Source organism: Erpetoichthys calabaricus, chromosome 18, assembly GCF_900747795.2.
Source record: "Erpetoichthys calabaricus chromosome 18, fErpCal1.3, whole genome shotgun sequence".
Lineage (NCBI taxonomy): Eukaryota > Metazoa > Chordata > Cladistia > Polypteriformes > Polypteridae > Erpetoichthys > Erpetoichthys calabaricus.
The window spans coordinates 61,183,489-61,201,493 of record NC_041411.2 but is presented as its reverse complement, the minus strand read 5'-3'; the positions used below and the strand labels follow the sequence as shown (position 1 = coordinate 61,201,493).

Genomic DNA, 18,005 nt, shown 5'->3' with positions numbered 1-18,005 from the left:
TGTGTGCGAGGCAGGAGCAAATCCTGAACGTGGCGCCTGCACATCGCAGGGTGAATACAAGCAATACATACACTAGCAGGGTCAATATAGCCTTACAAAACCCCACATCCAACTTGACTTTGAAAAAAACTGAAGCACGCCGAATAAGCCCACCAGAAATACATGCAAATTCAAGGCAGGAAACACCTGGGACCCCCTTGTGGCAACGCAGCAGTGCACCCTCAACACCACTGTGCCCCCACATGATTAATACATGCTTTAATGCATTTTATCATGAAAATGATATCAGGTATTTATCTTAGCATTCTAAATGTTCAGGGAGCAGGAAAATCATGAAATTAATGTATTCTGTGTGGTGATTGCTACCTGCGCTTCCTCTTATGAGGAAGATGAAGTCGGTTTAAGAAGCACGTAGTGATTAACATGGCTCAGGGAACACTTAACACAAAGCATTTAATGTGCTACATAACTTATGACAGGGTTTGAGAAAATCTAGTAAATATTCATTTTAAGATGAAGTTTAGTTTACGATGTTCTACTTTAATGACCAATTAAGTGAATAAAATCTATCTATCTATCTATATGTCGACTTTAATCTCGACATAAACATCGAGAATAAAGTAGAAATTTCGAGAATAAAATCAACGTGTCGACTTTATTCTCGTCATAAGCGTTGAGATTAAAGTGGAAATGTCGAGAATAAATTCAACATGTCGTCACACTATTACACAGTACCCAGGTACGTTACACAGTATTGAAAAAAAAATAAAATAAAACAAGTACAACTTGGCTTGCAGTATTATCCAGTAGTATAGAAACAGTATTCACACATTTGAACATAATGGTCCACATCCGACATTTTAAAACCAAAGTATCTCCGACAACAGACACTGCTCCTTTTTTCGGCAAAAGTTCTTCTGTGTCATCATGTTCAACTTTATCGTCTGCTTCAGTTTCAAAGTGTTCTCTGTCCATTTTCTTCGTTCAATACCTCCACTAATGCATGTACTCCGTTGTATTCATGTTTAGCAGTGCAGCAGTGAAGAAGGTCCCCCCTTAAACAGTTTCCTGCTGCGCCACGTTCTGAATGTTGTTTAGGCTATAAAACCGGTGTTGCGGTATAAGAAAAATCCATATTATAACAAAAATAAACGTTTTTTGGTATGAACTGGTATACCGCCCAGCACTAATTGACATAGTAAACTAATTAGTAGTTGAATTTGCACAGAATGTCAGTTTTAATTAGGGAATCCATTCCTGGACGGGTTTATCCATTCCCGGGAATTTGGGAATCCCGGGCTCCCGGGCATGACACAGTGCACGGGCATCTCATATGTGAACGGTTTTAGAACGACCGACACTTATTTTTAATAAAACTGCTGCAATATGTTGACACAAATAAAAGACTAACCTTATCTACAAGCAATTCATGCTGTCATATAAGTACATGTATATTTAGTTGTGGTAATAAGAGCGTAGAAAGCACAACGTCCTCGCAGGTGGCACAGTGGTAGTGCTGCTGCTTTGCAGTAAGGAGACTGTGGAAGATTGCGGGTTCGCTTCCCGGTTCCTCCCTGTGTGGATAGCGTTTTGAGTACTGAGAAAAGCGCTATATAAATGTAATTTATTATTATTATTATTAACGTGTCCAGCGTGCGGTCCTCCAGGCAAGAACGCACCTTCGTGCAGAAGTACGCCAGCCGCTAAGAAAGCACGCTCTGCCTCCACTGAAGTAGTCGGCACAATCATCAGATACTGATACACTTGTTCTAAACAAGGCCCGCACTTGCCATTGCTCTGAAACACCGCCATTTCAGCTTTTACTGATGCATCCAGTTTCTTGTCATCATTCTGTGATGGCAAGTTTCTTGGCAAAGATAATGCGGATGCAACAGACTGACACATTGCAATTTCAAGTTGCTGTTCAAAGCTGTTGTCTGATGAAGTGCAAGCTGCAGCAATGGCGACACCTTAATTATTTTCAACTATGACTGTTATTTCTTGATCGATTTTTACACACTATACACTGGGGCAAAAAAAGTATTTAGTCAGCCACCAATTGTGCAAGTTCTCCCAATTAAAAAGATGAGAGAGGCCTGTAATTTTCATCATAGGTATACCTCAACTATGAGAGACAAAATGAGAAAAAAAAATCCAGAAAATCGCATTGTCTGATTTTTGAAGAATTTATTTGCAAATTATGGTGGAAAAAAAGTATTTGGTCAATAACAAAAGTTCATCTCAATACTTTGTTATATACCCTTTGTTGGCAATGACAGAGGTCAAACGTTTTCTGTAAGTCTTCACAAGGTTTTCACACACTGTTGCTGGTATTTTGGCCCATTCCTCCATGCAGATCTCCTCTAGAGCAGTGATGTTTTGGGGCTGTCGCTGGGCAACACAGACTTTCAACTCCCTCCAAAGATTTTCTATGGGGTTGAGATCTGGAGACTGGCTAGGCCACTCCAGGACCTTGAAATGCTTCTTACGAAGTCACTCCTTCATTACCCGGGCGTTGTGTTTGGGATCATTGTCATGCTGAAAGACCCAGCCACGTTTCATCTTCAATGCCCTTGCTGATGGAAGGAGGTTTTCACTCAAAATCTGACGATACATGGCCCCATTCATTCTTTCCTTTACACGGATCAGACGTCCTGGTCCCTTTGCAGAAAAAGAGCCCCAAAGCATGATGTTTCCACCCCCATGCTTTACAGTAGGTATGGTGTTCTTTGGGTGCAACTCAGCATTCTTTCTCCTCCAAACACAACAAGTAGAGTTTTTACCAAAAAGTTCTATTTTGGTTTCATCTGACCATATGACATTCTCCCAATCCTCTTTTGGATCATCCAGATGCTCTCTAGCAAACTTCAGACGGGCCTGCACATGTACTGGCTTAAGCTGGGGGACATGTCTGGCACTGCAGGATTTGAGTCCCTGGCGGCGTAGTGTGTTACTGATGGTAGCCTTTGTTACTTTGGTCCCAGCTCTCTACAGGTCATTCACTAGGTCCCCCCGTGTGGTTCTGGGATTTTTGCTCACCGTTCTTGTGATCATTTTGACCCCATGGGGTGAAATCTTGCGTGGAGCCCCAGATCGAGGGAGATTATCAGTGGTCTTGTATGTCTTCCATTTTCTAATAATTGCTCCCACAGTTGATTTCTTCACACCAAGCTGCTTACCTATTGCAGATTCAGTCTTCCCAGCCTGGTGCAGGTCTACAATTTTGTTTCTGGTGTCCTTTGACATCTCTTTGGTCTTGGCCATAGTGGAGTTTGGAGTGTGACTGTTTGAGGTTGTGGACAGGTGTCTTTTATATTGATAACGAGTTCAAACAGGTGCCATTAATACAGGTAACGAGTGGAGGACAGAGGAGCCTCTTACAGAAGAAGTTACAGGTCTGTGAGAGCCAGAAATCTTGCTTGTTTGTAGGTGCCCAAATACTTATTTTCCACCATAATTTGCAAATCAATTCTTTAAAATCAGATAATGTGATTTTTCTGGATTTTTTTTCTCATTTTGTCTCTCATAGTTGAGGTATCCTATGATGAAAATTACAGGCCTCTCTCATCTTTTTAAGTGGGAGAACTTGCACAATTGGTGGCTGACTAAATACTTTTTGCCCTACTGTATATGTGAGCTTGGCTGTTCCTGTTTTCCCAGGAATTACAGCAGTTTCCCAGGAATGAAAAATGTCTGGGAGCCCAGGAATGGATTCCCTAGTTTTAATATACATGAGTTTGCAAATTCGTCAGTTCTTTTCAATGGGAGATTTTGAGAAGTCAAGCAAAATGCACCTTTTATTGGTTAACTGAACAGCTTACTATATGCAAGCTTCGGAGGCAACCTAGGCCCCTTCTTCAGGCCAGTTATAGCAGTTAGTAACTCGTTATGCAAATGTTTGCCCTCCGAATTGGCACAACGGGCATCTACATAGAGATAAATCTTTTTAACTGGGTTTGGAACATGAAATAAACACAACAGGTTTCTATTCTGTGTGAATCAGTATTCCATGTTTTATTTTGCTTCCCCTGGCTCCCAATTATTATCATCTCTAACATATTTACCATCTCTGAGGTGACAATATAAGGTAAATGTGTTCTTGATAGCTGTTATATATCTTATTTAATGCTGTACATACACAAAAGCCTCCTTAGTCAATAGTATTAGTTGCCACCATATAATTTGCTAAATTGTATATGAAATCCTCAGCTGTTTTCTTTTTGATGCTGGGAGCCCACTTCTTATAGTGTCATGCTTTCAAAGCTTTGAATAATGTGTAATTATTTAACAGGAGGTAGTAGTTAGGGAGGAGGGGTACTATAAGTCTAACAATACTTCCAGAATTTTCTGCTGAAAACTTTTTATGTACATTCTCATGGCTATATTTTAAGTTTTTGTGTGTATTTGTATGTTTTCCCTTGTAGTAGCCACAGGTGCTTGACATGTTTTAAACATTAATTGCATCACCTGTGTATATTCCACCGTGGACTTGATTATGTGGCTGTTTTACTGTTCCGTGCCTGTCCATCAATTTCCTGGCCTCAATCTCTCCAGTTTTGATAATGCTGGATTTTATAATGTGTTTATTGTGAATGACCCAAAAAGATGCATTGTGCAGCCCTAATGTAAGTGGGAAAATAGTTTTGCCAAAGACAGTGTTGAAATTTTTCTATTTGAAGATTTGCTGAACAGCTGGTTTGCATTTTTATTTACAGTGTATAGTATTATTCAGTTTTCAGGATGACCTTTTTAAATGCAGAAATTATTTTGAAGTTATCGAAATTATAGATAGGTGACAAAAATGTAACTTGCCTCAGGCAGTGTTATTTCACGCGCCAGCCCCCCTCTGCCTTTTACCATTCCTTGTCATTATTTGTCATATGCCTTACAGTTTGCGATGAAGCTGTTAGTCTTATATACTTCATACTAGTGCTGGGCGGTATACCGGTTCATACCAAAAACCGTTTTTTATTTTTTTTTATGATATGGATTGTTCTTATACCGCAACACCGGTTTAAATTGCCTAAACGACGTTCGGAACGTGGTGCAGCGGGAAACTGTTCAAGTGGGGACCTTTTTCACTGCTACACCGCTAAACACAGATTTGTTGCACTAGGGCTCTTTTTCACTGCTACACCACCAAATAGTGGGCGGTAGCATAGGTATGCCGCGCGGTGAAAATGGACAGAGAGCATTCCGAAACTGAACTAAAAGTAAAGTTGAACATGATGAACAGAAGAACTTTTGCCGAAAAAAAGGAGTCAAGTCCGTCGCCTGGAGATACTTTAGTTTTAAAAGGTCAGATGTGTAAATACTGTTTCTATACTACTGGATAATACTGCAAGCCAAGTTGTACTTGTTTTTGTACTTGCTAGTGTATGTTTTGCTTGTATTCATCCTGCGATGTGCTGGCGACTCATTCAGAGATGGGCGCAACTATGAATGGATGGCATAATTAAACATGTATAACGAAGATATTTTTAAAGTTCTGAACACTCCATCGGCTAAGTTAATAACTAGTTTTAATTTCACAAAGACGTTTATCATGTGGTGATTGGTAATGTGGAGAAAGAAAAAGGAAAGATAGGAACTGGGGTTTTGGTAGAGAGCAGGAATATCATGAAGTGAATGGATTCTGTGCGGTGATTGCTGCAGGCGCCTGCTCTTAGTGCGGAGGAAGTCAGTTTAAGAAGCGTAGTGATTAACGACTGCGTCGGGGAACACTTAACACAAAGTATTTGTATGCTGCATTAACTTGTGACGGGGTTAGAGAAAATCTAGTAAATAAAACATTGATTTTAGGATGAAGTTTAGTTTACAACATTCTACTTTAATTATAAAATAAACTATGAGAATAAAGTGGAAATGTCGACTTTAATCTTGACATACTCAACATGTCGAATTTATTCTCGACATATAGTTTGTTTTTTTCTTCCGTGTCCATATTTTTTTTTCTTCACGGTACCCCTAATGCGCTTCCATAGGGCTATACCACAAACAGCATTATAAATGCAAGTTGCAGTTTTTATTATTTATGTATATAGCTTAGCTTAAAGCAAAGTCCATATTAATGCAGTTTGCCTAAATGATGGTACAGTTGGTAAGATGTCATCACCAAGTTGCACTTGTTTTATTTTATTTTAATTTGGTGAATACTGTGTAATGCACCTGGGCTTGAAGCCTTGAAGTAATGGTGCAAGTATCAGTAATACTATTATGTATTTTATTGTTATTATTTATTAGTTTAAATATTATGCAGTTTAATGATGGTAAAATTGTTTAAAAAGTCACTTTAACGTGTCAGTGGACAGAGATTGTTAACATTAACAGAAAGTGTACTTGGTTTCCAAAAAATATTTACTATTTATTCCTTTTCTAAGACTTGTTCAGTGCAATCCAACTTTTGACAAACACCTCTGGATATTTTACTAAGTCTTAATGCCTCTTTGGATGGTTGAAAATATGTTGTCAAAATCATAGTTTAAGCTTTTGCAAAATTTGTTCAATTAAAGGTTCTATATTTTGACTGCATCTGTCATGCAATGTGATTCCTTCTCTTTTAGTGCCACCCCCTTGAAAACTATCACTTTATGAGGCCATGTAAACCTGGATTAATACTTGTGTGCACATTAAAATGTCTTTTTGTACGATGTACAATTCTCATAACAGTCTAATAGGTTATTCTTAGCCAGTCTCCTGCAGTAATTGCAGTGGAAAATGTGGTTAACATCCACTCATGCATGGGGAAAAAAATGCCATCTAATACCGTGAAACCGGCAGAATTTAGAAAAATACCGTGATAAAAAATTTTGGTCATACTGCCCACCTCTACTTCATACAGCTGTTTTTTCTTTTGCAACTGTTTTTTTTATTTGTTTCTTATTTATTCACCATGGAGTTTTCCTCGGTCAGTTGCTGCTTCTAAATTTTGGGATAAACTTCTACTTCTTTATATGTAAAACACTTTTAAACTTGACCCTCATCTCCTCAACTTTCTCCACACTTATAAGCTTATCCCATTCCCAATTTATCTTACTTAGGCTTTGCCGAATCTGATAAATTTTGCCCTACTAATTTTAAATTGAAATGTTTCAGTTTCTGAATATGCACTCTTAAGAGAACAATGTGAAATCTGTCATATTAGGTCACTAGATCCTAATGGTTCAATCGCAGCTGTTCCCTGAGTGATATCCTAAATATTATGGAATACTAAATCTAGACAGCCCCCACCCCTCACAGCTGGCACTTTAACATTCTGCGTTAAAGACCAGTAACTGATTACCTTCAAAAATACCTGTTCTATTGCATGGTTTTTGTAGGGTTTTCCAAGTTAATGTTTAGAGAACTTAAGCCCCCCTTGACTATAATATCCCTCTCTAATCCTGTATATTTTTAATATTAATAAAAAGGTGTACAGTGATCCCTCGCTATATTACGCTTCGACTTTTGCGGCTTCACACTATCGCGATTTTTTTCTCATACACGCTTACGTCACTACGCATGTGCTTTCTGAGAACTTTTATCTAAGCCCCACGATGGCTCCTAAACGTGCTGCTTTTTCTAAGCCTTCTGACAATGAAACTAAGCACCGGAGGAAGATGCTTACCATCCAGGAGAAGGTGAAACTCTTGGATATGATCAAAGATGGCAATACCCTACAAAAGCCTCCTCACACATATGAAAAGACAACGCCAGCAACTGCCTATCAAGATGTTCTTCAGCTGCGCACCCAGACACCCACTGCCTCCTCCTAGTACTCCTTCAGCGGAAGAAGACAACAACACACCTGCTGAAGATACTGCACCACCTTGTCACGCTTGGGTCACAGATTTGCACAGAGACACAGGAGGTTGTAGAAAAAAAAGAACTTTATTCAAAGCAGTGCAAACAAACATTTGTCTCTTTTCAAAAGTTTAAACGTGCTCCATGACAAGTCAGAGATGGCAGTTCTGCCAGGAGCAGAGAATGTCTGAGAGAGAGAGAGAAACAAAACAACCAATTCCAAAGCTGAGCGGAGCTGCACAATACTTTTAAGTAAGCGGAGTACCGCGTGAGAGGTTTATCGCGCGTTGTAACGCAAGTAAGAAGGGTAAGGAGCAATGTCAAGGTAGACTGTCAGCTGTTTCAGGGGTTTTCCCAGGGGCGTCTGTGTCCTCTGAGGGTGCGATCAGCGCTCCAGCTTACAACCTGAAGACTCTCCTACTGAGCTTGTGCCTGCATAGGTTAGTGGTTGTGTGTAAGAACTGTGTGTGTGTGTAATTAAAGGTACAGTACAATAATAATAATATGATATTTGTAACGTCCAATATGTCTTATTTTCTCTTATTTTGTCTAATATATTGGGTAATACGAGTGTAATGGTGACTAAAGGGTGTTATTTCATGTCTGGAGGGCTCTAATAATGTTAAAAAACGTATTTAGAAGGTCGTAAACAGGTTTTCTATACTCTTAACTGCGAAAATATTCGATTTATAAATAAAGAATCCTACTTCACGAAAATTCATTTATCGCGGTAGAGTCTGGAACGGATTAACCGTGATAAACGAGGGTTCACTGTAATTTGAATCTATTATCTGCATTAGTGGGTCTGTAACACACTCTCAATATCAGGACTTGATCTCTGATGCTGTCTAGTTGAATTTAAACATCCTCACTAATTGAACATGGCTTAAATTCAGATTCCCTTTTACATAAATGGCGGCTACCTCACCTTTTGGCTTTTGATTCCTTTCTTAAATAATGTGTTCTCATCTATGTTGTACTACTGTCCATCTCTGTAAGTTAGCCAGGTTTCTGTTGTTTCTGTCATATCAGTTACAGTAATCCCTCCTCCATCGCGGGGGTTGCGTTCCAGAGCCACCCGCGAAATTAGAAAATCCGCGAAGTAGAAACCATATGTTTATATGGTTATTTTTATATTGTCATGCTTGGGTCACAGATTTGCGCAGAAACACAGGAGGTTGTAGAGAGACAGGAACGTTATTCAAACACTGCAAACAAACATTTGTCTCTTTTTCAAAAGTTTAAACTGTGCTCCATGACAAGACAGAGATGACAGTTCTGTCTCACAATTAAAAGAATGCAAACATATCTTCCTCTTCAAAGGAGTGCGTGTCAGGAGCACAGAATGTCACATAGATAGAGAAAACAATCTCTAGCAAACAAATCAATAGGGCTGTTTGGCTTTTAAGTATGCGAAGCACCGCGGCACAAAGCTGTTGAAGGCGGCAGCTCACACCCCCTCCGTCAGGAGCAGGGGGAGAGATAGAGAGAGAGAGACAGAGTTTGTTTTTCAGTCAAAAATCAATACGTGCCCTTCGAGCTTTTAAGTATGCGAAGCACCGGTGCAGCATGTCGTTTCAGGAAGCAGCTGCACAAAAGATAGCAACGTGAAGATAATCTTTCAGCATTTTTAGACGAGCGTCCGTATCGTCTAGGTGTGCGAACAGCCCCCCTGCTCAATCCCCATACGTCAGGATCAGAGAAAGTCAGCGCAAGAGAGACAGAGAAAAGTAAGCAATCTAGCTTCTCAGCCATCTGCCAATAGCGTCCCTTGTATGAAATCAACTGGGCAAACCAACTGAGGAAGCATGTACCAGAAATTAAAAGACCCATTGCCGCAGAAATCCGCGAACCAGCAAAAAATCCGCGATATATATTTAAATATGCTTACATATAAAATCCGCGATGGAGTGAAGCCGCGAAAGGTGAAGCGTGATATAGCGAGGGATCACTGTAAAGCTAATCCCAGTTTTTTCTTTGTTTCTTTTGGTCACAGGTTGCACAGAGCATTGAGGATCATCATCAAGAAGTTATTGGCTTGTACAGAGAGAATGGCTTCCATGGCTTGGTAGCTTACGACTCTGATTATGCTTTGTGCAACATTCCTTACTACTTTAGCGCTCATGCCCTGAAACTAAGTCGAAATGGAAAGAGCCTGACGACCAGTCAGTACCTGATGCACGAAGTTGCCAAGCAGTTGAACCTCAATCCAAACCGTTTTGTCATCTTTGCTGCACTTTTGGGTGAGTATAGTTCATTTGGATGATGAGGGTTTAGTGAATACCAGCTTTACATCCATACATAATTTGTAATTTACTTGGAAGCTGTACATTTTTTTTTCTTTTAATACAGGCAGGTCAATGTAAATATATAATTTTTTATTATTATTTTTTTCTTAAAAATTGGATTAGTTTTGGTAACTGTACTCTGTTCATGATCTTCTCATTTAGGCTCATGTATATATGGCCTAAACACAAACCTGCATTTGAGGAACTGAAACTTAGTGATAATATATGTGTCTGGATATTAGAGTTGTCACCAGAGTAAACAAATTTGAAAAAGTTTTTCAAAGGTGACGTTTGAGTGAATGAAACAGATGTACTCAGTTGCTTTAATTGAAGCACATGATTCTACAACAGCTCAGTTATCAATGATCATATAGCAACAAGATGATTATACAGAAAATATATTAAAGTTGAGACCGACACTCACTACCCAGTGTCCTAATATCAATCTAGCAGGCATGAGACAGTGCACTTATCCCACAATAAATTTCATATCATGATACAGGCTTTATAGTACAATATTCCCACAGTATGTAATTTTCATAAAAGTACTGTTTAGTGTTATTTGTTATTACACATTCATAAATCAAAGCACTACAGAGTAAATCAGTGGACTAATACATAAGTTTTTATATGGTTCAAAGTAGTGCTTGATGTTGGCCACATGAACATAATTGATTTTGTCCCCTTTATCAGTATGTAATTGTATGTGGTTGTTCACAAGGCCCTATTGATTAACAATTTTAGCTGGTCCAAATCATTTTCACATAAGTTTAGCAGAAACTTGTGAGGTTGCTTTGGAGAGAGGATGAGTACGTACCCAGACCAGGTCTCCATCAGTGTATTTCACAGATCAATGTCTCTTATTATATGCCTTAGGCAGGCACCCTTGACATCTCATTATCCTGTCCTGAACCTGTTTCTTAGGCAATTCAAGACAGTATAGGGTGTTATATGGGCCAGATTTCTGCCAAAATGCTGTTAGTTTGGCATGTTATTTTATTATTTATTAATGTATTTTTTTTAACTTACCTAGTTTTAGGTAACTCTTCCCTACTGAAATTTCTAACCTGTCGTGTGAATTGTACTGAATAACACTAGTACTTACGTGCACCTGTCAGATAAGAGATAGCCTTTGCCTCAGCAAGAGTGATAAAATAAATTCCTAGTATTTTTCACAAATAATCTTGGAGATGCTTTCCTACTGAGCAACAAGTGTATCTAAAGCACAGCAGAAAGTCTACAGTCAGAATGGCTGAATCTGGGAGTTTTCATGGCTTCATTTAAGCACTCAACAAATGGACGTTTGTGGGTTTTTTTTAACGGAATAGGAATTATTAGCCAAAGCCATGTAAAACTATCAACTTAACTTAACTTGTCCTTGTTCTTTGCCATGGATCCATCATGCTTTCTTTACAGGTGCTCACTGTTGTGCTGCCATGACATAGAAGTTTAGCTTTCCACAATTAATGAAGACCATTGTCTTAGAAAGTGCTTCCATATTTTTGACAGATATGGTCTTATGTGACCCTCAACTGCTCTAGCTTTCATCATTGTCATCCATTCATACGTGTTTACACTTTCACGATGAAGTGGTGCAGATATACTGTACACGTGACGTAACTAGCCATCAGCTCAATTACGAACATTATGTACGGTTGTTGTGTCATCTATGTTATCAGTTAGTTGTTACAGTTCCTGTACAGACAATGTTATCAAGGCACTGTTTTTCTTCCCTGGATAATATCTAGGATCTGTATCTAGGGTTATTTTAGGATTTGATTTATATTAAAATAAACCAACCAACCTATAGATACTGTACCTGTCTCTGGCAAAGAGTTGCGCCTTGCTTAGTCACCACAAGTGCTTACTAGATCATTGACAGTGGGAATTGAATTTAAGTTGCTGGAATTGCACACCGCAAGTCCTGCTGCATAGCAAAATGGATATCCCATTTGATGAAGCTTCTTGTGCAACAGCCAAGTGTCTTTTAGTTTCACTGTTTTCTTGTTGCTGGTTACGTTGTCACAATTAGAAACCTAGAATAAAAGAGAACGTACACCCACTAAGGTGCCTTCTGTTGTAACCTTCTTTGTATTTAACAAAACACACAGTGGTAGTGTAATATGCATGTTAATCTTTGCTGTTGAGAGAGAAAAAATTGCTTAATGAAATTTTTTGAAGTACAAGTTTGGGTCACTTTAATTGATGAAAAAGAAAAGGACAACCATTTTGTTTGACCAAATACTATCCAAATGAATGAAAAACTAGCTAATTAAAAATTCTAAGGATCATTACAACAAATGGAAAATATAAGATATAGCTTATGTTCTTAACCCTGTATTTTGCATTTCATCTAAGTTCAAGGCCTATTTCAAAATTCTACTCTTAAACATAATGCATTTAATGTCTTTACCTAACAGAATTCATTTGTGCATACACAGAGATTATAGTGATCAGAAGATATCAAAGATAAATAAAAGCTTGGTAGAAGATAAAAGAAATGAATATATGAATTCAAAACGTTAGAATTGTTTTCCTACTAGTTTAAAGGATGTTAAGTTGGTCATTTAAATTCAGGCTGACAACTCGCTCCTTTAGTCTGATTTACACTTACTAGATGATTAGGTAGTCAGTGCTGTATTAAATATTTCTTTAGTTATTTTTGTGATCTTAAAGTGTGGCAGTCCTGCCTGTTTTCAAGTTTTCTTTTTGTTGTGTGGTCACTGATATGGTATACCATATTTAGACTTCATTCAGCTTGTGGCATCTGACATTATAGTCCAACTGGAATTAGGATGTTGGCCTAAATCAACCGATCACTGACCCTGGCATATTTTTTTTTTTTTGGAAATGCTGTTAACTGAAGTTTTCTTTTTCCTCTTCTAATTTGTATTTTAGCATGTGTTTTGTTATATTTTACCCAAAGATTGTAGATATCTATTACTTTTGATTTAACTAGATACATAGGTTGATGTAGAGTCCCCTCCATAATTATTGGTACCTCTAAGAAATATGAAAAAAAAAAAAATCACCATTTGGTAAATAACCTGAATTTAATACTGAAACAATAATGAAAAGGTTTTGTTAAAAATATTTCTTTATGCCGAATATTTTTTTCTTAGAATAAATATACTTTTGTTAAAAGTTGAATTTCTCTCATTTTTTTCAGTGTGTGATTTAGGTAATTTACCAAATGGTGATTTTTTTTCATTTTTATTATTATTATTTTTTAACTGTTGACGTTATATCGAAATTTGCTAGTTTTTACGTAATGCTGTGAAATCAGCAATTGGCTTTGGCCAATCAGGCTCTTGGTTTTGTATCATTTTTATGAACAGACACTTCTCACAGCACATACCACACTACCAACCCATATTTAGAAAAGCCCACAAATAATGCCCACATCCCAATCCTACCCTTTTGCAAATCATTTTCTAAAATAGTTTTTAATTATCACCGTGCTTTTGGACCTTCAGTTGCAGTACACATTCACACAATACCACACACTCACTCTCACTAGGCCAGTTTAACGTGCGCTATTATTATAACCTACAGTAAACATAACTGGATTCAAAAGTAAAAATAATTTTTAGGATGTATGGAGAAGCCTGTGACTAAAAAAAAAAAATCCATATAGACAGTGGCTGGTGTAGGATTTAAATCCTATTAGGAGACATGAAATAGCTTGAACTCTGTTTTGGGGAGAGTAAATAAAAAAAATTAGACTGAATATGCGCTGTTGCTGACTTTTTTGTCATGGTTTGTGTGGTGTAATCAACTTAAGGTCTTTTGAAGCACAGTTATTACAGCAAGGTTTAACAGTTAATGAAGAAATGATGCTTTGAGGATGGAACTTTGTAACTGCTGTTGGAATTTAGAAGTTTAGAAGTATTAAGAGTGTACCACATTATGGGAAGCAGGGATAGTTTGCGAGTGGAATTTTTTTTTCCCCATTTAATTTGCTTCTGTACTTTACTAAATACAATGGCCACCAAAAATGAATGAATGGCAGGATTCGTGCATCTGTGTACTCATGGCAAGTTAACACACTTTTTCAGAAACAACTATTTGAAGAAGATGCTTCTTTATAAAGCTACAACTTAATATTGTTTATTTGTATATACATATTTTGAGGTGTTTTTTGTGTGATGCAAATAATCATGTTCTTATTTAAATTACTCTTTTAAATGTCTACAACACCCAGGACTTGAAGTTTATATTATATAAAAACTTAATTAACTTTTAACAGAATCCAAATGCTTGCAGGCTCTGCTTGACTCGTGACCAGTACTTAAGTGGTTTGTCTGAATGAGAAACTGTGGTCTCTCCCAGGTATGTTTCCAGCTGTATGGTAGCAGCTACTGGAACACAGCCCATTGATGCCTCTGCATGTTAGTCTACAATCTCATTAAACAAACACTTCAACTACTACTCGGCTAATCCTTTCACGGACTTATGGCAGGCGATGCTGCATAATCTTGTCCAGCTGCATCTAGGCTGCACAGCTACTATAGGGCCAGCAGCACCATTTCTTTGGCTTTTTTGGCTGTATTGATATTTGGGAAAAAAAATTATCCTTGTGTCAATAACAAGAAACATTTTTTTTTGATGACACGAATGCCAGTTATATGTCCAATATATGTCAAGTTATATGTCCAAGTTTTTGATACTTGAAGACATTTTATGTAAGTAATTGAAAAGAATGTTCCAAAATGCTACACATCTATTTTATGAAATGTTGGCAATTAAGGATTTTTTTAAATTAGCCACACTAGAGAAGTAAGTAATAATAACTTCTTCAAATTTATTTACACTAAGTCATGCTCAGGACACAAATTTGTGAAAATCTTTTGGTAACACATACAGTTTCAAAAGAATATCCATCTGTCTATTTGTCTGTCCATCCACACTCACAGGCTACTTTATTAGGTACACCTTGCTAGTAATGCGTTGGATCTCCTTTTGCCTTCAGAACTGATGTAATTCTTCATGGCATTGATTCAGCATGTCAGGTCCTGGAAACATTCCAAAGGGATTTTGGTTCATATTGATATGATTCCATCATGCACTTGCAGCAGATTTTTCAGCTGCACATCCATGTTGTGAATCTCCCATTCCACCACATCCCAAAGTTGCTCTATTGCATTGCGATCTGGTGACTGTGTAGGCCATTTGAGTGCAGTGAACTCATTGCCATGTTCAAGAAACCAGTTTGAGATGATCTGAGCTTTGTGACATGGCGCATTATCCTACTGGAAGTATCCATCAGAAGATGGATACACTGCGGTCAGAAAGGGATAGACATGGTCAGCAGCAATAGTTATGTACACTGTGGCATTTAAACAATGCTTAATTGGTACTAAGGGGGCCCTAAGTGTGCCAAGAAAATACCCCCCACACCATCACATCACTACCAGCAGCCTGAACCGTTAATATAAGGCAGGATGGATCCATGCTTTCATGTTCTTGATGCCAAATTCTGACTACCATCCAAATGTCAGACAAGGCAACATTTTCCCAATCTTCTGTTGACCCATTTTGGTGAGCCTGTGTGAATTGTAGCCTCAGTTGTCTGTTCTTTGTTGACAGGAGTGGCACCCAGTGTCATCTCCTGCTGCTATAACCCATCTGCCTCAAGGTTCAATGTGTTGTGAATTTAGAAATCCTCATTTGCATACCTCAGTTGTAACAAGTGGTTATTTGAGTTACTGTTGCCTTTCTATCAGCTCAAACCGGTCTGGCCATTCTTTCCTGACCTCTGGCATCTACAAGGCATTTTTGGCCAGAGAACTGCCGCTCACTATATGTTTTCCCTTTTTCGGACCATTCTCTGTAAACCCTAGGAATGGTTGTGTGTGAAAATCCCAGTAGATTAGCAGTTTCTGAAATACTCAGACCAGCCTGTCTGGCACCAACAACCATGCCATGTTCAAAGTTACCTAAATAACCTTTCTTATCGGTTCTGATGCTCGGTTTGAACTTCAGCAGGTCGTCTTAACAATGCCTACGTGATTAAATGCATTGAGTTCCACCATGTGATTGGCTGATTAGATATCTGCGTTAACGAGAAGTTGAATAGGTGTACCTAATAAAGTGGCCAGTGTGTGTGTGTGTATACAGATTTTTTTTTTGTGTGTGTTTGGTGCTTGTTTGCAGTGTTACAGTAAATGAAAAGCTCTACATTATGAAGCGCAGCACAAATTCTGTTCTGTTGTATTTTGTAATAAAACAAGCACATCAGATACAGTGTTTTGCAAAGAGACACACTCTTAATGTCTACAAAAAAAACATTGACTTGTAACATGATCTGCCAATATTAGTATGTATATTAAGTGACCCTTGAGTGTTTCATTTCATTGATTAAAATATAGAGTGACAACCGGGCGTTTATTATGTCTGAAACAAATTCTTCAATTTCAAAAAGCTTAGAAGGTGACGAAACATTTCCAAATTAATATGTGAAAAATGTGTAGTGTAGTTTAAATAGTGAAGTTCATATATTCTTTTTTCAGTTTTAAGTAAATCATAGCATTTACCATTCAGTTTTCCCATTTAACGTAAAATATGTGACCTAGAAAAAGCAAACAGTGGTACATCTACACGTGCTGCTTTTAACTGAAGTGCATCACATAGCCTACTAAATTGGGTTACCTAAGATTGAGAAGTGAGGCGATGCTGAATGTCATCTGAATGGGTGTATGCTAAGGTGAAATATTTAAAACTAGCCAGCCTGCGGCGTACCATATGGTGCATAATCAGGCCGCTTTTTTAATGATGTTTAAGCACCGGGAAAAAATTAACATTTGAAAAATCCATAATTTAATAAACCACCAAGAAAAGTAACATTGTAACAATGCACGGTACGAACCAACATACAATTGTCCGTGACTGAAAACTGGAGGACCGCTGTCGCGCCTTCTCCTCCCAGAGCGAGGGACGGGGGTGGACGGCGCTCGGGTGCGGAGGGCGGAACGGGAGGAGAGGGGAAGGACGCCCATTCTGCCCCCTCCGTCATGCTAGTCTGCTGATTTCTCGTTCAGTATGCACTGCCTGCTCATGTGCCCACTCCCAGCTCGTCACCTGAGTCGTTTTCGTCTTTGCACAGTCCACATGTGAGTCACATAGACTATTCATTGTTCTTTGCGGTTCCGGCTGCTTTTCTATATATAATCCACCAAGTCACCCGACCATGGTAGTAGCGGGGATGTGTACAAAGGGCAGGGACGTAATCAGTGGGAGCGTATGACCCGCACTTACTGGGAATTACTCATTCGTGGGGAAAAATTGCAAACACCAGTTTCCAGCACAAATGGGGTTCAACGGCTTACCCACGCCTCTATGCGCCGGGTAGACATATGTTGATCCATTCAGTGTAGCGCGCGTGCAGTAAATGAAGATCTCATGGCAAGCCTGAAAGCATAAAATTGGAGCTGTGTGACTCGCGTTCTTTTCGTGGTTCGCTTTTCCTCAACATGGGTCAATTGTATGTGCCAGCCTGGATCTCCGTAAGGGAATAGCAGTGGATAAACCATGGGGTCACAGTTCATATTGAGAACAGAGATACGCTTGCAAGCATCTCCCCTTGGATATATGCAAATGTTGCGTTGTGCAGGAGGTTCCCCGTCTTCACCTACAAAGATAGCAGCAACATCAGTTTGACAGGACGGGACGTTATACCTTCTCATAACCAGACTTGAACACCATTCGTACAGCAGTAACAGGGTTACCGTGAGTGATAATGTGATGCATTTGCATGTAAGACTTTGCAAAGGGATTAACCTGTCGTATCATGTTGTCTAGTTGAAGCAACAAAATGTCACTGCAAGCGCTATTACATTCCTTTTGCAAACGTTGACTGGTAGCCTCAGCAGAATTGAAGATATATAGCTGACCGTATTGTGATGACATGTCAGGATTGGTATATAAAGGAGAGAC

The 18,005-nt window shown here is 38.6% G+C and overlaps 1 protein-coding gene across 2 annotated transcripts in view; it reads left to right on the top strand.

Moving 5' to 3' along the window:
* LOC114669031 (constitutive coactivator of PPAR-gamma-like protein 1) overlaps positions 1-18,005 on the top strand; it is a 93,346-nt gene that overhangs the window by 18,542 nt on the left and 56,799 nt on the right. For both annotated transcript variants that reach the window (XM_028825127.2, XM_028825126.2), the window contains exon 2: positions 9,779-10,025. In XM_028825127.2, the coding sequence (XP_028680960.1) occupies positions 9,779-10,025 (247 nt within the window). The remainder of the gene's footprint in view (positions 1-9,778; positions 10,026-18,005) is intronic.